This window comes from Haemorhous mexicanus, chromosome 1, assembly GCF_027477595.1.
Source record: "Haemorhous mexicanus isolate bHaeMex1 chromosome 1, bHaeMex1.pri, whole genome shotgun sequence".
Taxonomy (NCBI): Eukaryota; Metazoa; Chordata; class Aves; order Passeriformes; family Fringillidae; genus Haemorhous; species Haemorhous mexicanus.
The window spans coordinates 112,778,081-112,801,132 of record NC_082341.1 but is presented as its reverse complement, the minus strand read 5'-3'; the positions used below and the strand labels follow the sequence as shown (position 1 = coordinate 112,801,132).

Sequence of the window (23,052 nt, the reverse complement as noted above, 5' to 3'; positions counted from 1 at the left end):
AAACCTGATGAGGGTGGTGCTCTGCTCATGGCAGCTTCCAGCCCTGCTGCAGTAATGCCATAGGGAACCACTCTGGCTCCATCGTGCTGCCTCAGAGAAAAGTCCAGTGTCCATTGTTGGAGATGCAAAGGAGATGCATGAGTAGGGAAGTGGTGGCAAATGTTATTCTAGGGAGATACAAGCTGGAAAAACAGTGGCAGGTAGGATATCTGCCTGCTTATTTCCCCTTTGGAAGAGCTTATGGGAAAGGAAAAGGAGAAAAACTGCTGCTTTTCTGTAGCTAAAGCGTATTTGGAGGCTCCACTTTTCATCAGACATTCTCATTTTCCCAGTTTCTAATATTGCAGTCTCATAAAGCTGGGCCTTGGGCCATGCCTCTCATACTGGCCTTCCCTTGCTTAGTAGCTAACCTCGATAAACTCATCAGCAGAGCTACAATTGCACTTTCCCACTTCCCCTTTGGATTAATGGTGTAGCTGAATGGATGCTGCTCTCCCGACCACAGAGGTCTGATTCTAGGGGAGCATTTAATTCCCCTCTTGGGAAGTAGAAATAAAAGCCCTAATCAGGTATGTTTCATGCTTCTCTCTTGGGTAGGCTCAACAAAATGAAGGATGAAAAAGATGCTATTGGAAGTCACTGCTGTTTGCTATCATTACAAGGCATAAAGCGCTGGTTTGAAAATAGAAACAGCTGGTATGGGTGCAACTTTGAATTGTGTTTAGTTTCCATGTGGGTCAGTTTATTATTTCCTATTAAAATGCAAGTAGTTCAATCAGAGGCATAAGCCCTTCTTCCTTTTGTTTATTAATGAAATCCTGGAAACATGATAAGCATGAATGGCCCTGGGAGTGATGAAGAACATATAACAGGTTTGGTACCGTGTAAAAACATAAAGCTGGCAGTGCAATTCCTATTCACAGAAGAAAAATGAGTCATGTTCTGCAAACTTGAACCTGAGTCTGTAGAAACTCTGCTGGGCTGTGCCAGGCCGTTTCACATTGGGACAACTCATCTGCAGCTCTTCTGGGAGTTTTTCTTCCACTACCCCTTTCTGTTGCTGTGAAGAACCACAGAAAGGGCTCTGTCCCTTGACCTTGCATGACAGAATATTTTTCTTTGCAGTGTGCTTCCACTGGGAAAGGTGATGAAAGTTTTATCAGTTGGAAATTGCAGAGGCTGTAGACAGAACAAAATAAATGGGGTGAGGTCCCAAAAAAGCAGTCAATGAAATCTAGTCCTGATAAAGGTCAAGTTTGTTGTAGCACGTTGCTGACTAAATGCACATCCATCATAACAGAGAGTTTGTTTTCCTCACTGATGTCCTAATATTATTCTGCCGTAGTAACAAAATATTGGCAATGGTAGGGCAGGTAGTGTGGAGAGAGTTGATGCCCCTGCTCTGAAGTGACTCCACACGCTTCTGCCAGCAAGAATGTGCTGCTGTCAGCTCTCCCTGCTTCAGAGTTGAGGTGAAGCTCCTTCTTTGTCATGTCTGAGTTTCTGTTTCTAACAAATAATAAGCCAGTGATGTGCTCCCAAAATTAGATGTGGAATTTAATTTTGCCTGTATTCACAGACCATAAGGAGCAAACATGCTTTATCTGACTTCAGTCCTGCAAAGTAGCCTGAGCTGCTGTCCAAAGTCATATGCTGGCTGTTTCCGTGCCCCTCAGTGTTTGTTTAGCAGAGGATTTTCCTCGAAGATCAACCAATCCTTGAAGCACGGTGGAGAAATACCCCTTCCTTTTGTCATCTGTTGTGAGGCTCAGTTCTTTGTAAACACTTCTCAGGGATCCCTGCAAAGCTGTTGCTGCCTTTGTGTTAGCCCTGTGAGTGTGGCAGACTCCTTCTTTACTGCAGTGTAAGTCCCTGGGGCAGATCTCTGCCGGAGGTCTTCTGACATCAAAGCACACAGATAGTGGTTGGTGGCAATTAGAGGCAGCAAAGATGGATTATGGGCCTGCACCCACTGTGGCTGGAGCTCTGGGTGGGCTGCAGGATTCAGGGATGGAGTGGGCACAGCTGCTGTGCAGTAGGGCTTGGGGAAAGCATGATTCAAGGGGCAGCTGCAAGCAAATGAGACCTGTGGTCTTACTGCTCTTGTTGGCTGTGCTGCTGCACTATCAGTGGTGATATAAGAGCCCAGTCTGACCTCAGGTGCCTTCTCCCTCCTGTTAAAACCCATCATGGTGCTCAGCAGCAGGTTCTGCCTTCTGCTAGACCTGCCCAGATCCATTTTGCCTCCTGTCATTACTTGTGGGTAGTCATCTTGTGGTATACACTGAGGGAAGAAAAGCTGTGCAAAAATGAGGGGCCAAGAACTGCACTGTCAGCTTCCATCACAGGACTGTGAGGTTAAAACAAATAAATACAGACTCTTGTGCATAGGGTGGTTAGCAATATTTAATTTGATGGTCTGACTTCCTAGTCAACGTTGGTCCTTTTAACACATTATCTTTCTCCAGACTTCTTCCTTTCATGGTGCTAATTGGCTCCTGCCTGCCATGAAAAGAGGAGGTTTTTAGCAAGGTAATGGAAAATAATCAAAATCAAACTATAGCCCCAAACTGTTTGTTGCCACACCAATGGCTTTTGGAGAGATGGGAGTTTGATGAAACAGTGCAGCTCTTGATTACCTTAAACTATTTTCAGTCTTCTGCAACTTTCGATAATGTGGTTCCATAGATCTCCTGTAAAGATAGCAGAATACAATTTGTATCTATGCCTTGGGGAGAGGAAAGGAAAAAAAAAATCAGAAATCTACCGAGACACCTGGATTTCTGCGAAATTAAAATTTTATTACATTCACGTGCAGAGCAAAAAGCATTGGTATTAACTAAGTACACAAGTGGAGGGAATAATGCAAGGTGGTTGTAATGTGTTAGATTTTCAGCAGAGGGGAGGAGTACTTTCTGGAATAGTTTTCTGTCCCCAAAAATGTCTATATTAGAACTTGCACTGTTCTAAAAAACTGTAGGTTTGAAATTCAGTATTTTTCTCAGTAAATTCTTAGCTGTTTTTTCTTCTTGTTGTTAAGGAAATCCTTGTCTTTTGGTATATGTGCCCCTGTTGATTCTTGATCAGTTTTTTTTTTTTTTCAGTATTAGTGCAAGCTGCAACTTAATTTATTGATATGAAGGTTGTGTGGTGTTACTAGCATCTGGGGAAAAGGGCAGATGCAGTATGGAGAGCCCCTTAAGAAATGGTGCTTTTTTTCACTTCTGTTGTTCCAGGTGTAGGTATATTTTCCTCTTTTTAGAGAAAAGCTTCACAGTTAAGTGAATGAAATAATGAAAACCTACAAACTCAAGCAGTAGTCTGCTTCATCAGCAGCATATTTCTACTAGTTTAAAAGCAGTGCTCAGGCATCTTCTTGTTTATTAGCAGCCTGGAACCACCCCAGGAAGATTTTCACTGTTGGGTTGTGCTGGTTTCCACCAGGAAGATCACAACGGGTGTAGGACGTATATCCTCACTGCTGTAAATCCTCCAGACTGATGGAGTTAAGCTTGTTTGAGTGTTTCTCCACAGATCATTTCCCTCCTGCATGCAGCATTTATTAGTTGCTGCGTGACAGAGCTGTTGCAATCCTTGGGGTGCACGATCAGTGCTGCGGTGGTGCCCAAGGTGAGCGTGGGATGAGAGGCAGCCCCGTGTGGGTGGGCTGCCCTCCACGGCAGTCTGTCTGTCCATGGGCTCTAGCTTGATTCTACAGTCAGCTCACCTCAACACCCTACTAAAATACTTGAGGCTGACTGCCTGAATTTGGGAAGCAGAGCTCCTAAGTATGACTTTTGAATGTCACTCTTCTGTATTCCTGTAGTGAAGCTGTAGCTCAGGAGGAAGCTAGGACCAGTCAGCTCCTCTGTGTGAGAGTAACCTGAGCTGCTGGGTAAAACTCTTAAATTAAAAATGTTGAAAATTCCTATACGATTTAGGAACACTACAAACTTTTGCTCTGAATTTAGTATCATATAAATTTGTAATTTTTTATTTAATAGAGCCTGACTTTTTAAAGATTGAAATGAGTGTCTAGGAAGAATGTTAGATTTTGTTTAAAATATGAATTTGGTACAGTTAGTTTCTGGTCATTTTTGTGAGTGGGATACACTCACCTTGACCTGGGAAGCTAATGCCTGTGCCCAGCTTCTGCTCGGACTCTGTGGCTGCTCCAGCAGGGCACAAGCCTGCAGTAGTGTCCCTGTGCCATCACCCAGCACTTTGGGATGCCCTAGAGTATCTCAAGTGGCAACAGGCAGCTGAATCACATTCTGGATGTTGTTTATTAAGGGAACCATGTTGTAACATTTACTTTTGTCATGTGGTATTTTTGCAGATTTTGCTTTCTACAGTTACGGCATCTGTTTTCACATCCATGGATTATTCCTTGCACCACTAGTTTATGGGGCTGTATTGCTTCTGTGCTGTGTCTCACTTCTTTTCTCCTCTCTCTACCTCCTCCACAGGATTGCATCTGGCCTACTGTTGGGTTTGGTATGGCTGCAGGGATGATTACACCACGGCAGCATCTAATTTAATAAACAATAAAGCCACTGTTTTGTATATGTAAAGTTTGTCAGTGGAAGTAATGTTATCTATGTGTTTTTTTATCACCCCACCACCAGCAAAATGTTCAGGTGTGGCTTTGGCATTTCTAACCTGTGCAATGAGCATTATTTATTGCTCAGAGCCACTGTCTAAGATGTTTTAGGTGGACTTTCCTGTCCTCTTAACTGATTAGCATGCAGGTTCTGTAGGAACTGATTTGGTTAATGCTGTGATTTTTCTAGTTACTGAAGTGCATAAATCACTGCAACCTCTAGCATGGAAGCGATTAAACATGGAAATGTATGGGAATGAGTTACACGGGTATAAACACGTTTCTCTATATAGACACTTGTGTGTGTCCACATGAGGAATCACAGCAGTGTAATTGCACTGGATGTGAGTTAATCAAGAAAAGAGAAGTGTATGGTCCTGTGTTTCCCATATTAAATTCTGTGCTCATAACACCCCCCTCTTCCTTGCCTCTGTTGTGCATGCTTTTATGCTATATGGACTGCCTTTCTTGAAGGATTTGTAATCTAGGGTGTTAGCCTGAAACTACTGCTTTCTGTCTAGGAATCTCTGAGCAGGTGGGCTGAGTAAGTAAGAGAAAACACTAATATTTGAAGTATAATAAATGTGCTATTGGGTAGATGGCCTTGCAGCTTCTCTCATTGCAATTAAAGTAAGCTTTATAGGAAAAGAACATTATTTGGGCACCCAGGGTGACCTTTGTAGTTTTCATAGTATATGTGTAATAATATTATCTCCAATACATTTGCCTGCCTCTGTGCAGAGAGATGTGTTGCTTATTTACCAGACATGCCATCAGCATCTCCTGTTCCTCCTCTGTTCAGCATGTGTCCCTTGGGCTGTATTTTCTACATATTATTTGAGTCCTGTTCTGAATAGTCATTCTTGCATGCTTTCTTCTCAGTGTTCCTTACTCTGGTACCTCCTTGCTTCACTCAAAAAGGGCAGGAGTGCTTACTGGTAGCATCACAGAGGAGATCTGGCACATGCTTGGACAGAGTCCATTTTTCTAGGTCAGCCCCCATCTACCTTACCCATTTTCCCTTCCTGCAGTCCCTCCCTCATCCATTAGACCTCCAGCAGATGAAGCAGGGGTCCCATGGGCAACAGCCTGCTAGGCTGTACAACCCTGGCTTGTACCTGGCTTGGGCACCAAGTTCAGGGTACTGTGAGAAAAGAGTGGATCATTAAAATCTAAGGTCTAAAATCCTTCACACAAAGGGAGGTTTGTAAATGTGACTTACAGGAGCATCTTTAATATCTGACATATCTTAACTTGTGAAGCTTGTTTTCACTACCTTAATAGTGTTCTTTGTACATGCATTTTTTCTTCTTTCTGTAGTGATTTTAAAAAGCAGACTGAACGTCTCTTCCACCTTCCCTGGCAAATTTGTCTTCTTACAGTCCAAGCCCTAGTTCAGCAGCAGGGTTGGGACCTGGTAATCTGTTTTAGAGGCTTCTGCTGCACAAGCTAACAGCAGCAAATTGCTGTCCTCTGCAAGAACCGCACTTAGGAAGGATGTTACAAAGTTTGTGTGTGACTTTCGTGGGTATTTATTGAAAGCAGAAGAGTGAGGATGTTTGGGAATGCTCCATTCCTTCGTTCTGGGCTCTGGGGGGGTAGTGTTTTCTGGGAACACAGGCACAAATATAGTTAAGATGCAGACGTCTAAAAGTTTTAGAAGTGCTTTGTCTCTCTGGAATTTATTCATTATTGGGAAGCTTTTACTTAGGCTTTAATGCAGTAGTGGCCTCTTTCTCTCTCTCAGGAAGCAGTTCCTGTAGAATCCCCACAGAGCACACAGAGGTTAATTGTGCAGTCTCCTGCTTTTATGGGCTGCAGTGAAGGAGCTTGTGCAACTCTTGCAAAGGGAAAGGCAAGTGTGTTCTTGTCTTGTCTATGGAAACGTGCTGTCCTTTCTCTTAGAGAAGGCAGCAGTTAACAAAACAACATAGATGTGATTTCTGGCTAAGCAGTCAAAGTTGTGAAGATCTTGGAAAGTTTAATTCATTAATTGGTTTCATAGTTTCATTGCCATGTTTGTAATTTAAATGGAAAGAGGTTCCAGGCATGTGAGAGTGATGCCAGGTTCTCAAAGTAACATCCAGGAAAGGGGCAGAATTAGCAACACCTTACTAATTCTACAAAGCCTACACATGCTGTAGTGGGATCTCTATTGGGTTTGGATCCAGAACTTGTTTTGCCACTACTTTTCTAAGGCATTTCATGGAGAAACTTGGAGTGTTTCCTGATTTCCAGTGATTCGTATGTGGAATTTTGATGCTGAGTCTCCTCAAGGATACAGAAGAAATGCTGAGAACTAATAATGGTTTGGATGAAATTCATGAAAGCTGAGGGGCAAACTTGATGTACAAAGGAATACATCAAAGGATTTACCCTATTCTGAGAAGGGTTTTTTTTGGTTGTTTGGTTTTTCTTGATCATGAGTTTTGAAAGGGAAGTGGCTTCCATAGTTTTTTCCAAGCTGCTTTAACAGTGTCCTCTCTTTGTGGAATCTGCATGAACAGATTTATCAACGGGGATTTGAGGATGGGTATTTTTAACTATTATTTTATTAAAAAAAAAAAAAAGTTGACAGCTTCAAAGGAGGCTGAGTTGAAACTGATATATTTTTTGCTTTTTACTTAAATGTGATCCTAAGACACAAGTTCCACTTTTTTACATTGCTGCCTGTGAAGGAGTTCAGTGTTCTGCATATACAGATTATCATGGCCTTTGGGATGTTGTGCATCCACTGGTTTACCTACTTTCTGGCTTTTGGTATTGAATGATAAACACTCCTGTTCTGCTCCTATCCTCCATTATCTGCACTCACAGCCAACCTGACCATCTTAAATATGATTAAAATATAATTCAAAAGTTATTAGCTAATTATGACGCAAAGTACTTAATTTGCCATTGCACCCTAATAACTTAAAGGTACTCCTGATAGCTCAGTAATAACCATATCATAAGCAAAAGGACACGGTTGCTACTAACTTAATAGGCAGCTTCCCTCAAGATAAAACAAATAACATACCTCAATGAAATCGGATTCAAGCTTAGTAAAATCATCTTGGCAAGCAAAGAGAGCATTTGTTAATTTTTCTGTGAAATGTTATCATTGCCAAGAAAACTTGGTTACAAAAAACAGAGATGGCAAAAGTATTTGCATGGATAATTGATTTAACATTTCATTGGTTTAAGTGATTTTAGGAAAAGTGGTTTTGATATGCTCTGGAAAACTAGAAAGTTTTTAAGGACTTATTTGCAAGATACCAAACACTGTAGGAGATGTGGGGCTTAAAGGCTTGTAGACTGTTCTTTGGTATACCCAGTGCATGCACAAGCCTAAAAAGAAAGAACAATAGAGATGGCATTTTAAAAGGCTAAAATCCTGGTGCTCAGGCTGTGGCTATGGTCTCTGGGTGTGCAGGGAAGCCCATGTGTGTAGCTCCTTATTGCCTGGTGTCCTCACAAATACCTCAAGTGAATTGCCCCCTGTGATGAGAGGGGTGATGGCAGGTATCTGCAGCCTCCTGCCCTGCTCTGAGTCTCCAAGATCTGGCAGGTGGGTCACTCAGGGTGCTGGCTGGTCCCAGAGGTGTCTCAGAGTCCTAGAGGAAGTCTGTGGCTTGGCTGAAGAAACAGCCAAGCAATCCCCCAATTTGGGGATTGCAAGGCTTAGGTTTTCTGGAGACATATCTGTATGGTAGCAAAAGTACTTGAAGGTGTTTTTGGTATCTGAAGACAAGCAAAACTGTGAGGATCAGGGATGTATTCAGTCACAGGATGCTCTGAATTGGAATGGATCCACAAGGATCATCGAGTTCAGCTCTTAAGTGAATGTCCCATACATGTCTTGGGAGGTGTCAGTGATTTCAGTGTCTGTCAGATGGAGGAGCCTCACTTTCTGAAAAGTGATGGGGTTTGTGGGGTAAAGATCCTGGTTTGGGTTGGGAGAACAACTGGTGAGCAGTAGATAGATCCCACTCAGCCACATCTGAAGCCTGTAATGCAACCTAAAGATCCAGGAGGTTTGGCTGACACGGTATTGAAATTGCTTTTAAAATATTTACCTGCCCAGCCTTGTGTGAAAAAATGCAGATTAGGGTTTCAGCTGTTCCTCTTATCAGTCTGCATCTCCCTGGTACACCAGAGCAGAGAGAAAAGGAATATGGTAAACACAAACTCCCTGGCCCATCCATGGTCTGGGATAGTACTGTTTTCCTGGCCTCACCTTTGTTACCATCTTGCAGTGTGGGAGATGGTTTCCATCTACCTGCATATGCTGTTCTCTGGTCATGAGTCAACAGCTCTCAACATCCCATCCCAACTATTTACTCCTGTCTATGCTAAAATGTCAGCATTTCTACCAGTGCCGTTTGTGTCTGGGCAGATGATGGTCCTGATTCCATGGTTTGGGAATGAGGGTTTGAATATCCCAAGAGAAGGCAGTGACATTTTTGGACTGGCTTTTGTTGAACATTCAGGCCCCCTACACCCACTAAGGTGACTGACTGTCAGCCAGTATGTTCTGTACACCAGGGGAGTTGCTGTTTTAGCTCTATTTCATGGTGTAATCATTAGTTCTGGTGTGAAACTCCTAGTAGGCTAGGTCACCTCTTTAGCAGGGAAAATGCAGCTTTTATTTTATTTTGGAAAAACTTCCTTTTTGGGCAGACAGAGGTTAGGATGCTTCTACTGACTTGTGGAGCCTTGGCCATCCATTTTTTAATGCACCCCTGTGTTTTCTGTGACCCATGTGTCCATGTTTGTTCCGCTGTCATTTCGATACCTGTCTCTCATTCTCCATGCTCATCTGTGGCGTAGAAAGACGTAGTTTGCTCTCATGTCAGTAGCATTCCTGCAACATGACTACACCATGTTGTGCAATTCATACTTTTCCAGTTAATGTGTCAGTTTGTCCACCTGGATTAGATCCAGCAACTATTAGTTCATTTTGTAATATGTCTGATAGGCTTTCATCTCTGCTCCTGATGCTGCCTCTGATCAGGCAGGTTGAAGCAAATCCCATGTTTCTCTCTTTTTTTCTTAGTTGTTTGGGGTATTTTTTGTCTCTCGTGTGTTCCCTGATGACACCATGTCACTCATCGTTTCAGATCCTTCCCATCTGCTCCTCGCATGCTTTGCTCTGCCTTTAAGATTATTCACCACTTTTTGTCTATCTCACTTCCTTCTAAATGCCTTATGAGCCCTCTGAGCATGGCCCTGCCTTTTCTTTTACTGTCATGCTGAAGTTACAATCTTAAGATGTTTGAAATCTTCTTCATGTAAATGATTCAGTTCCTTAATCTTTAGCAAATATTTCTACAAAGGTTTGACATCCTTTTACTCAGCATTTGGCATTTATCTGTTCTTTAAAATGCCATGTAACTTTTTTTTTTTTTTTACATCTTGTGAGAACTGCTGTTTAAATACCTCTTCCCGTACATTCTTCTTCTCTGTAATTTTGGCTCCTATATAAATACATTTTCTGTAGAAGGTTTAATGAGCTTTTAGGTTTTAATGCATTTTCCCCCTGTTACCTTTGCTTTATAATTATTTGTATTAATGCATCTTCTCATAATGTAGGAAATGTATGTGCCAAGAAATTCCTGAGACTCATGGACATGAAACCTTAAATTAAATGTAAGAAGAAAAAGATAAGAACAAATTATAATAGCACTGAGAGCAAGAGATTACAACAGGGTATTTGGTTAAAATGTGGTTTTCGTAATATATGTTCCTGAAAATTGCAAATGTATTCTGTTATGTTTATGAGCCAACTTTTGTTATGCAGAATTATAAAGATTGCTATGTATTCAGTCTCTGTGGATCCAAATTATGTGAGTTATTCAAAAAAGAAAAGCAGGTTGATACTGTCAAAGTGGTTTTCTGGAAAAAAAGAATAGAAACCTCATAATTCTCCACTTGGGTAGGATAACATTTCTCACTGGCATGGACACCACTTCAGCTGTAGTAGCTGCTAGGGGACAGTGCAAAATTATATAATTTAGACATACGAGGAAGTAAAATTAAATAGCCATGAGATGAGCATACCATTAAACAGATCTAATTTATAATGGACTCTTATGCAAATTGCCTTTGAGCACTCAGTAAAAGAAAATGAAAAGAAATTAATAAGGACAGCTTGGACTAAAAAGTTGCAGAGGAAAAAAAAAGTCAAAGTTTGTTACAGCTCACTCTCCACACACTCCAGAATGTTAAATAAGCATTCCCATTAGCCACATAAATATAATGGTGTGATAATAAAACTTGCACTTAACTTTTAAGGACCAAACTCCAAATCACTTTGCTGCAGTGGCTCCAACCAGACGAGTAAGATTTCATATAAAATACATTTACTTTGTCATGTGGTTCATTATTGGAGGGAAAGAGATGTGTTTTCATGCGTATTTTGCTATTTGCTAGCTGCTGAATATCCTCCCTCAGTGAAATCCAGGCAGTTGCTTGCCTTGCCATTAGTGTGGGATTGCAGGTTCCAGGGCATCACTGCTGCTCCTCCCGCTTCACAGCCCCCTCTGATGGGTTAAGGAAAGGACTTCTCACCAGTTTTCCTCCCTTTTTCTTGTTCTGTGAAAGACGTGGGGAGCATGGAACTCTGGCAGCTCAGAACTGTTGCAAGTAGTTTATTGCAAAAGACTTTCAGTTAGTTTGGAGTTTGTAGTGTCCTCTGATAAAGATGTTAATATAAGAAATTATGTACTGAATATATTCAATTATAAGAAATCTGTAGTTTCTCAGAGGAGAAATACAGAAAGAATTTTTACCTTAGTTTGAAAGTGATGTAATATTCTGCATGTTTGCAAACATCAAGGCTTGCAGCTTTTCCATGTTCCCTGGATCCTTTTGATTACAGAAATGAAGAATTTTAGCTCTGTCCAGTGAAGCCATTAAAACAATATGCAGAACTCTGTCATTTTTTCTTGGCATTAAGAGAGTTTTGCAATAGTTGACTTGTTTAATTAGTACTGGTCATCTTGTTCCTAATTATTGCTGCTTTCCCACATTTCCAGCTGAGGCAGATTATACTAATGTGAAGTCTTTTCTCTTTATGTGTATAATAACAGTATATTTAAATATTTATACAATGAGAGATCAAGGATATAAGCACACTGTGTGTACAGTTTTGCTGCAGACAGTATATTTTTATACTTGACAAGCAGGACTTTTTTCTGAAGAATTTGAGAAATCCTGCAAGCAATCGTTTTCCTATGCTAGCTTTTTGGTATAGAAATGCTGTTACAGGAGTGCTGATCTGTGGGAAGAAAGATCCATCCCTGTAGTATTTTATGGAATTAAAACAATGATATTTTCCATTCCCTGTTGTTTTTTCTCCAGTAAACAAGGGCTTGTAGCTATACCTAGTTTGTGTCCTTTAAGTAAAACCAAATTCTCACATAGAAGCAGGGTTTTCCACTGGTTATATTTTCAACCCTTGAAGCATTCGATTTCTGACAGTGGAATATGATACTCAAAGCCACAGACATTAATTATAACCCATTGGAGGTCGCACTTTCAACCCATGGGACGTTAATTTTCCTGATATATGGAAAATTCCAGCCTGTTAGTTTTAATTAAATATTTCAGAAGCACATTTTCCTGTAAATGGACTACAGTTTCTTATCCTTTACCCTTGATATTTGGCTAATTCTGCATATAATTATCATCTTATTTTGCAAGCCTCCTTCAAAGTGCTCTCCTGTCTCGAAACTCCATTCAGCTGTTGTGTATTTGTCATTTAAAACAGAAAGGTGTCTTTGCCAATCATCAGCCAACATTGTCAAGAAGGAGATGGGAAAAAACATCTTTCAGGTTTTCTTGGGAAGTGAAATTATAATGACTTACAGTCCCTTCTTGTGCTAGCAAACTGTTGTCTCTTAAGCATGTATAATCCCAGTGCGGGACCAAGCAGGAGTGCCAGCAAAGCTATGGGTGGCAGGGAGGATGGTGATCAAATTGTATTGTACAGAGGAAGTGACAAGTGAGGCATGAGAGAGTGCTTCCCAATGTGCCCCTGGGAACACAAGAGTTCCTGGTGAGGATGCTGGAAGGTGAGGATGCTGGTTGTTCCCAGATCCTGGCATAGCCCAGTCTCTTCTCCTGATGGGTGTAGCAAATGCTGAGTAGGAGCAGGACTATGTCACCAGATTTGGATCCCATAGTACCTCAGGTTTTTCTGTGAAGACCACATGAAGGATGCTGGAATCTACGTTTTTCCATCTGAAAAGGAAAAAAAAAAATTTTCTTTACAGAAGTCTCTCTGCTGGGAGTCAGCCCTTCCAATGCTGTTTTAATATGTGAAAGTGTATTGCAGAGTGATCCTGGGAGGGGAGTCAGGAGGGAATTGTGACTTTGCAGTTCCTGGGATTTTGCTGCTGCTGCTGCTGCTGCAGAGCAGCAGAGCACTAAGGCAGCGCTTTCTGTTAACACTTCAATCCATTCCCAAAGCCATTCAGGTCCCAGGTAGCACTCCCACTGGCTGAGCACTCTCCTCAGCCATTATGGTTTTTTCTGAAGGCTCCATCCTCTGATACTATCTTGCTCTTCTCTAAACAATTAATAAAATGGAGACAAAAAGCCTAGAGGTTTAAAATATGTAATTATATAAGTAATTTAGAACTAGGAAAATGCTGCAGAAACCAATTACAATTATACATTTCAGTAATGACTGACTTGGCCAAATACATGTTTTGTGTGTGAATTCCGTGATAAATTTGAAGATGACATGCTTGAGTATAAGGGAAAATTAATTCTAAATGCTAAGTACTTCCATATTAGACATAAAATGTGGCTCATACACCACGTGAACAGGAGCCTGTGTTATATGGGCTGTCGCAGCTTTTGAGCAGCAGGGCAGGCAGTAACAAGTCTTTGAGGAAGAAAGCTCCATTAGTTCAAGGGATGGCTTTGAAAAAAGAGCATTCTGCACCTGCTCATGATGCAAAATATATTTAATTCCTTGTATGTTGCAGATTTCATGAAACTTGAATTGATTCATGCATTTATTACAGAATTGTAAATGGCCAGCTGGGGTTAATGGAGTTTTATTTGTTTTCTGGTCTCCTCCCAGCTGGTGAGAAACTATAGATGAGATTTGTATTCTGTTCACAACTTATATATATACCTGCTTCAGGCACAGACATCGTTCCCAACTCAATTTGGGTTGCCTGAGCCATTTTCAAAGGGAGGATATTTTGGCTGTTGATACAACACAGTGTATGGTTGCCTGGAGCCCTGCCCCTCTGCAGTTCCCTGAGACCCTGCTGCAAGCCCTGCTGCCTCCCCCTCTTTGGGAGCCACTTCCCTCTTTTGCTTCTTGAACACCTTCTGGACATCCCCTTCTGCTGGCCAGTGGATGGGGCATCTCTCAGCCTGGGGTGCTTTGTGCTGCCAGGAGGGCTGATCACCTCTGAGTATTTGGTGGCTTCTTTTTCTGTTGCTGCTGGTGGGGGTTCATTGTTTATTCACTGCTTTTAAAACAAAACAAAAACAGTGTGCCATGACTGTTGGTTGTCAAAAAGTACTTCCACGTTGCACATACAGACATATGAACAAGCACACAAAATCAGACCTGCCAGTCACTCCTGCTCATTTCATTGGGAAACCACCAGTGACTCAGGTTTATTTTGCAAATGCCCCAGTGCAGTAACAAAACATTTATTTGGTGTCACTCTGAGGGTTTTGTTTGGCTTTTTTCAGCCCTTCCTATTGCTCTAACTAAAGCTAGTTTGGGAGGCCCACATCCAGAAATGTATGTGTACTCAGTGGTTGATGTTGCAAGACCTGTTGCCAAGCCGAGGCTCTCTAAGTGGCTGTGTGGTTCTGGTGGTCAGTGGGTGGTGTCTAAAAGCTGAGACATTTTTCTGTACTATTTGAGTGTTCTGCTTGATACCTGCCACAAGCACTTAACTTTTACGTTAAAGCATTACCTCACATTGAAATGTTACCAACTATGTACCAACATCTTCATGTTACCACAATGTGCTGCCCCTCGCCTTAGCTGCGCCTGCCCTAATGTTGGTTGTAGTAAATGGTATCCAAAAAGTGACCTGAGTTTAAAAGCAAGTGAAAACAAAGCAAAGAACCAAACCAAACTATTCCCCAGCTACAGTTTCCAAACTAAATCAAGTTCCGTATGCAGTGCTCTATAAAGCAGAATGAGTCAGTCCGGGGCGTTGGAGCATCTAGAGGGGTTGAGCTGTGCTGAAGGGGACTATCAAAAGAGGTGTCCAAAATAATTGAGGGATTGTCATGAGATAAAGACTGGGGCAATGAGTTGGGTGGGAGAGGCTGCTGGCCTGGCTTTTCCCCTCCACCTCCCCAGCTGTGCTGCTTGGAACTTAATGAGGCCTTGCTGGAAAATATGTGGCTTACACAGTGGTTTGAAACCAGCCCCTTCCTAATGAAACAAAGCCACAGAGCTGCTTCAGTGAAGTTTGCATGGGAGGGTTTTGTTGTGCTGGGCTGTTTGAGCAGCTCTTGAGCTGAGCTTGGTCTGACTGTGCTCCTTGTCTCTTGTTTCCTCTCCAGAATTGGCCGGCTTTTTGATGGCACGGAGCCCATTGTCCTCGACAGTCTCAAACAGCATTATTTCATCGACAGAGATGGGCAGATGTTCAGATATATCTTGAATTTCTTAAGAACATCAAAACTCCTCATTCCCGATGATTTCAAGGTGAGATTTCAAGGGACTTGGGTGTTTTGCATGTACCTTGGTAAAGCAAGTATCTGGTGTGTAGTCAAAACAGAGCCCTGGATAGGGAAGGTAGACTTGCAGGGTATGGTGTTTGATTTCAGGTACATGGCAAAAGTAAGAATGGGGATGCTAAAGTGGTGTCTTCCTTTCCTAGAGTGGCATCAGTATTAAACTTTCCCCTCCTGGCTCTAGTGGTAATGAAGCAACCTTGCCAGATTTGACCTAGGGAAATTAAATGTTGTACCATACTCATGGAAACAGAAGCGATGTAACAGTCTGCAACTGACTGCTCATGAGCTTTACTGATTATTTGTCCTCTCATCCATTTTTATGCTTCCCCAGTGATTGCAGCAGTTCCAGTTTCCACTCCCACACTGAAATTCAGAAAATGGTGTGTGAATCACAATATTGACAAAATAAACTGCACACATGGTTATAATTGGGCATTAAGTCATAGACTGTTTTCTCCCTCAGACTCTTGAATGCATACTGCAAGTTTAATTTTGGAGTTTTAGAGAAGTCAGGAGTGAATCGTTCTATGTTCAGTATTTAAACTTTAATAAAGAGCCTGCTTTCTTTTCCCCAGTTTTTAGTAACAAACTGAATTAGTGCTAGTTCAATGTCAGACAAAGGCTACAGAGGCAGAGCTCCAGAACCCATGTGATGTTTATCTGCTAGGAGGTATGAGAGTGTATATGTGATGTCTTCAATCAGAACAGATCCTTACCTTCACTTAATGATCACACATCAGTGCACCTGGTTCACTGTAGGAAATGCAGCAATTAGGAAGGAACAGGAGAGGTGATGGGTGATGAGGCAGGGATGGGGCAGTTCACACTGGAATTCAGTCCTTTTCCCTTTGTAGCTGAGACAGTTTTTCAGGCGTTTGGGCTTAATAGGTGTGAGGCTGAGTTCAAGAGCTGTATTTCAGCAAGCTTTAAATCATCTGCTGTAGACACATCCTTGCTGCTCCCCTAGTGACAAGGGCAGATCTCCCTGAATAATGTGGGAGTTTGGAGCAAACAGATAAGTATCATTTCCTTCTTTTGAAGCCTTAGCATGGCTTTGTGCTGCTCTCGGCACTTCTCCTGCAGGCAATCAGAAATACAGAAAAAGGAAAAGCCACCTTTCATGCAATATTAAGAAATTACATATATAGAGCTTTTTAAACACATAAATATACTGTAGCTGTGTTGAAATTAAAAATGCAATTCCTGGCAAGTTCACCCAACTGTGATGTTCAAAGTGGTGTCCTCCTCAGTTATGCTTTAAGGTGTACAAAATAACCAGTGATTAAAATGAGCAGTGTTTCTTGTTTCTTAGAAATACATAGGTTACATTACTTTTTTGTTACACAATAAATGTAAGCAGTATTTTTACCATGATTTTTAAGTGTCCTCATCAAGTATTTGGTTTCTAGTTCAAATTCAGGACCATATTGACTGTTAGCAGGCTTCTCTTGTCATTCTGTTTCTCTCTCATCCCTAATTCTCATGTATCTCTTTTCTCTGTATAAATATTTTCCAAATGGTTTTATGCTCTTACACCTAGAAAAACAAGATTTTTTAAAAAATGTTTTTTAAATTTAAAAAATGGCAGTAGGCAGACTCCACATCATCAGTTCTAAATTACTTCTGCAGTGGCTATGCCTAGAAATGAGTCCCCTCTGCTCTGGCATTTGAGATGATGTAGTAAACAATACTAGTGGCAAAATAGGGAAGTATTAAAAAATACTTAATTTTTAAAATGCACTAATATGTGCAAACATTATGCAAATATCTGAATCATTTTACACTAACAAACATTGCAGGCTTCCTCATTTACATTCTTATACCTGTTATAATGCCTGCTAGTATTGCTGTAAGACACAGTGGATCCTAGTGATGAATTTTCTGAATCCTGATTGAATTCTGTTCCATCTGTTCAGTGAGATCATTATTATATGACATCACTGTGGGGATGAAATATGGGGAAAAGTGGAATTTTTTTTTTTTTTTTGCAGAAGGGAGTTGAGCAAGCATAGCCTTTCCCTACTCTTGCAAGTGCTGCTGTACTCATTGTGTTCCTAGTGGCTGATTGTCAGAACCCAGGAAATTCCTCTGGCTGCCCTGGAGGACTTGAGACCCTGACAGGGGGCTCAGAGACCTTGGAACAGAGTCAAAAACACCCGTGCCTTTGATTTTAGCCCTTGGAAAAAACAATTACCAACTTTGTATGAAGATTTACAGGCCACAAGAGTTTGAATAGAATGTTAGTAAATTTATCACAGGGTGAAAATGTAGAATTTTGAGCTTTTAGAATGGGGGTTCAGAAGCCAAGATGGAGGGATTTGGGTATGCCTTGTCCTTCTTCCTCCTTCTTCTTCTTAGCCTCCATCTTCTGGGTGATGTTGGCACTTTTAGATTGGTTTAGAGTAGAAACACTGTCTAATATAGGTGATAGGTATTGGGAAATTATTGTAAATAATGTACATGTAGTTTTTAGTATAAAAGATAACCATGTGTCTGAAGGCAGTCAGTATGCCTCAACCTGACCTGCCAGACAGACCTCGGCAGGTTGGAGAAAGAATGTTATAGATAAGAAATAATAAACAACCTTGAGTATGAGAACAGAAGAATCCTGACTCTTTCAGCTGCCGGGCTGGAAAAAGAGGCTCTCTAACACATCTCGGGATCATCGTGACCACAGAGACTCCTGAGAGCTTCTGGTTGTTTCTTGCTTGCACGGTTACTTTATTACACCTTCCTACGCAGTCATTAGGAGCTCTGTCCGAAGGGTTCCACACCTAGAGCAGCGTTGGCCGGAATATCCATCTACCTTAAGCACCACATTAGCAATGCCTCTCTTAATGTGTGTGTCTTTCAGGACTACAGCTTGCTATACGAAGAAGCAAAGTATTTCCAGCTTCAGCCCATGCTAGGAGAGATGGAACGGTGGAAACAGGACCGGGAGAGCGGCCGCTTCTCAAAGTCTTGCGAGTGCCTGGTGGTGCGGGTGGCCCCAGATCTCGGCGAGAGGATTACACTGAGTGGAGATAAGTCATTGATAGAGGAGGTGTTCCCGGAGATCGGGGATGTGATGTGTAATTCTGTCAACGCCGGCTGGAACCACGACTCCACACACGTCATCCGCTTCCCGCTGAACGGATACTGTCACCTCAACTCAGTTCAGGTAGGACATCCCACCTGCAGTTTTTGAAAGGGAGCCTCTGGCCAGGTGCCAGTGGGCTGACCCTGTTCCATGTCGCTGGAGCGTTTTGGTGAGCAGAATCAGCTGGAGGCTTTAAGCAAGTTATTTACTTCTGTGTGTTGAGTTGTCTTTCTCCATTTAATTCATGTATCACCAAATCTCTTTACAAACTACCGTAGTGTTAGAATTTTCTGTGGTCATAGGGAAAACCCTTCACTTTCACTTCCAGTGTTTTTTCTTGATTTTTTATAGCATAATAGAGGCCTGTTGCAATTGATAGGATAAGGGATAATGATTTAAACTAAAATAAGGTAGATTTTTACTAGATAAGAAGGAGGAAACTTTTTCAGTGAGGGTGGTGAAACACTGGAACAGGTTGCCCTGAGAGGTGGTGGATGCCCCATCCATGGAAATATTCAAGGGTCAGGCTGGACAGGGCTCTGAACAGCCTAATTTAGTTAAAGATGTCACTGCTCATTGCAGAGGGGTTGAACTAGATGATCTTTAAAGGTTCCTTTCAACCCAAAGTATTCTGTGATGCAATGTAGCAATGTCTAAAATCAGTAGATGTTATGAAATGGTTAAGAAAAAATCTGGGACACAAATGCAGGTAAATCCTGGAATAATTATAATCAATTTCAGTGTTAGTGTTAGGTTTTTATCGTTTGTTGGTTGAAAGTAACCAACCTCAGACACCTACCTGCCCCTAGTTAGCACATCCTGCATAGCTAGCACTTCCCATGTGAAATCATCAATGGCACAATTGATGCTGCTTGGTTTAAACACACCTCCTAAATGCTGCAGGCTCATGCGTGAATTCTTTTACAAAACAGGCTTGCAAGCTGAGCTTGGCATCTTTTCATCTGCCAGGTCCCCCTGTCCAGGTAGAGAATCACAGAGTCATTAAGGTTGGAAAAGATCTCCAAGATCAACAAGTTCAGCCTTTGATCAATCACCACCACATCAACTAAACCACAGCACTAAGTGCCACATCCAGTGATTTCTTGAATATTTCCAGGGATGGTGACTCCACCACTGCCCTGGGTAGTCCATTCCAATGCTGAACCACCCTCATAGTGATACTTTCTGATGTCCAACCCAACCTGAATACCCCCTGGTCCATCTTGAGGCCATTTCCTCTTGACCTGTTCCTGGTTTCCTGGTAGAGGAGCCTGGTAACACCCACCTTGCTACAACCTACTTTCAGGTAGTTTTAGAAGGTCATCCCTGAGCCTCTTTTTCTCCAGATGAAGCAAGCTGAGCAGTGGGGCACACTCTGAAGGCTGGTCAGGCACTGCACTTGTGCTAGCACTTTACGCAAGGGTCCTGATAGACCTATCTAGACCTACCTAACCCATGTTATACTTGGACAGTTGTCTCTTACTGGCCTTGACTGTCATGCTGAGACATCAAAATTGTTTTGTCATAGAGATTAAATTTAGGACAGCCATAGATGTCAGATTACAACTGAAAAGGAGTTTCAAGGATAGCTGCTTAGCTATATCATAGGATAGTTGTCAAGGCAGTTGTATAGTTCAGCACTTTGTGACTTATTCTGATGCTTACATTTTTGTTGCAGAAATAAGAATTACAAAGCATATTTACTGATGTAAAAAGCCTGAGTCAGAGTGGCAAAATATGTACAGACTTGTATAATGATCCCACATTGATAGTGGGAGGACATAAGTATCTCCCAGTACTAATAAAAATGGGAGACAGAACGAGGACTACCAATAGACCGGAAGGGTGAGGTACAGACCAAATGGATTGTCTAGGGCTGAGCTAGTTTCCAGAGTTTCTTCTCCCACATTTTTTTCTCAGGACCCAAGATCTCCTGTTCTTTTTTCCAGTTTCCAGGCTTGCACTGACACATTTGGGCAGGGGCAGGGGATTTTGGCATATATTGTTAAAAACTAAAGATCACAAGTGTTTTGATCACTGTTTCCAAGTCTCTTTTCCTATCCCTTCCTTTTTTATATGACTTCTGTGCAATTAGCCATGCTCAAGTACTTTGGAAAGACATTTGCCCACCTGAAGCGTTTTATGTAAAGATGTGGCATGTCTTCTTTGAAACATTTTTAAACCTCAGCTTGCTTCTTTCCCTGCCCTAGTCCTTTGCAGTCTTCTGCCATTCTGCTTGCCAGTGTTGTCCCAGCACGCATGCAAGTCAGTTTGACAATTGATGAAACAGCTGGGAAAGCCATGGTAGGCACCAGATTCCAGCACAACCCTTGTGAGGTCTGGTCATGCTGAATAGAGGGTCCCACATCCTCTGGGGTGCAGGAGCATCAGCCCCTTCCTTGGGTTTGGCAGCTGCCAGGCTGACCCTGGTAAATCCCAGGAAGTCACCTTCACAGGTGAGGCACAGGAAGCCCAGAACAGGTTAAGATGATGATAGAAGTAACAAAGAGTTGGTTTTTAAGTCTCTAGTAAATATGGTAGGTTTTCTGAAATGATGACTGTTGTTATCAACACTGTCGCCATTTCATTGCGGTATTTGCTCAGCATCTGCTGTGCAATCATGTATTTGCCCTTTTGTGTTGTAAATTCTTTGAAGCAGAGAATGTGTTTTTCTAGTCTTGCTTCTGTGGCCAGAAGAAGACTGCATTTGTTGGCAGTACTAAAAAAATAAAATAAATTTTTATTCATTCTTCTTTTTCACTGTTCAGTGCCCATAGTCAGCAGAAATCAATCCAGTACAGTTAAGCTATGTAACCACTTTTTTCCCCCCTAGCTGAATCCATTTGCAAACAGCAGTTATTATCATTGGACAGCAAATAGTCTGTTAATTTACTTATACATTGGTATTTGTTTCCTCTTTTTTGCAGGTACTTGAGAGGTTACAGCAAAGGGGGTTTGAGATTGTTGGCTCATGTGGAGGTGGGGTGGACTCTTCCCAATTCAGTGAATACGTACTGAGACGAGAACTCAGAAGGACATCTCGTGCACCCTCTGTCATTCGAATAAAGCAAGAGCCTCTGGACTAAAATGGACATGTTTCTTTATGCAAAAAAAAAAAAAAAAAAAAGGAAAACAAAGAGGAAAAACAAAAAGGGGGACATTTCATGTGCAGTTTGGACTCCAAACAAGTCCTGGAACTAAAATTGAATAAAAGACACATTTATATCAAATATAGAGACCACACCTGAATTCATATGGGAACACTTGGAATAGTAGTGATAATAATAATAACCTCAAGGTATAAAAGAAAACACACACACACACACAGACACATAAAAATATGTATGTATATGTATGTCTGTACATATATATATGTATGTATATGTCAAAGGGTAGGAAATGCAATGACAAAATGTGGTAGATGAGGTTTGGTGCTGTGATGGCCATTAAGTGTCCCAGGCCCTTCCCGGGCCCACTTAACGGTGTATAAGCCATTGCCAGGGGGGGATTCATGGACTGTTCTTCACCCATTTTCATTGCCAAACAGCCATCCACTTTTTAATGTGTACACACCTTGACTCAACTTTATTTGCATATGGAGGTTTATGTCTGTCTTTTTTAGAGGTGGATGGGCAGGTGTTCAGGAGACGACCATCCATTGCATTGGAAAGCTGAAATTTTAAATGTAGTTTGTACAGAAGTCGCACACTTTTTGTCAGCCCTCACAGATGTGAAAGGTTAACTTTTCTTTTGAATGAGTTTTTTTGTTGTTTTGTTTTGTGTTTTTCAAAGGGGGCCAGAATAATTAATATTTGGTAGAGATGCTCTGGTTTGAATCTGCTGCTTTCCTACAATTTTTTCAAATTTTATAATGTATTAAATACAATAAACTCCTGTTTAAAATAACAAGGGTCTGGTTTAAGCCAACAGAAGCAGAGAGGTGGGATTGCACTGCACTCCAGCGTGTAGAGGGGCAAGGCAGTGGGCAGGCCAAACTGCCTGGACAGGGTAAAGTGAGTTCAAGGCAGCAGAGGCTGTTGAGGGATCTTCTGGTGTGGTGCACATGGCTGCTGTTCTTTCAGCACTCTCCCAGTTGGAAGAGAAACTGTTGGTCAGGTGTGAAAATAACACCAGCTCAGCCCAGGGAAACCCATGAAAAAATGACACTTGGTTCTGTAAACTTCAGTGTAACAGTGAACTCTTGCATCATTCCCTCTTGATTAAGGAGTTGGCAGCTTTGACTCTCCAAGTCCTTGCCTTGCTGAGTGTTAGTCAGCCTGTTTGGTCTTCAGGTTGCTCATTTCCCGCATTTCAAGCCATAGTTCTTCTGTCAGGAGAGTGACATGGCCAGCCCTTGTGTTACCATCGGCTGTGTGTCCCTTGGTAGCAGGCAGTCATTCCACGTTCTGCCACGTTAGAAGCCCTGCCAGCTGCTCTCTTGCAGAGTCTCACTGAGGCCGCCTCTGCAGGCACAGGCTCCAGGCCTGTGAGATTTTGCAGAGGCACCACATCCCGATGCTGCTGCACGGACCGCTCACGGGTTGATGCACCAGCAACCACCACCTTTCCTTCAGAGTCTCTTTTTATGCACTGTTACAGAATATGACTCTGTGTTGATCCTAGTATGGAAATTTCTATCAACGCAATGGTGCTGGCA

At 41.9% G+C, this 23,052-nt stretch overlaps 1 protein-coding gene across 3 annotated transcripts in view; it reads left to right on the top strand.

Moving 5' to 3' along the window:
* Positions 1–22,304, top strand: part of KCTD1 (potassium channel tetramerization domain containing 1) — a 100,431-nt gene extending 78,127 nt beyond the window's left edge. For all 3 annotated transcript variants that reach the window (XM_059859667.1, XM_059859651.1, XM_059859659.1), the window contains exons 3-5: positions 15,140–15,284; positions 18,171–18,476; positions 21,323–22,304. In XM_059859667.1, the coding sequence (XP_059715650.1) occupies positions 15,140–15,284; positions 18,171–18,476; positions 21,323–21,481 (610 nt within the window). In that variant the 3' untranslated portion in view covers positions 21,482–22,304. The remainder of the gene's footprint in view (positions 1–15,139; positions 15,285–18,170; positions 18,477–21,322) is intronic.
* The last annotated feature ends 748 nt before the right edge of the window (positions 22,305–23,052 follow it).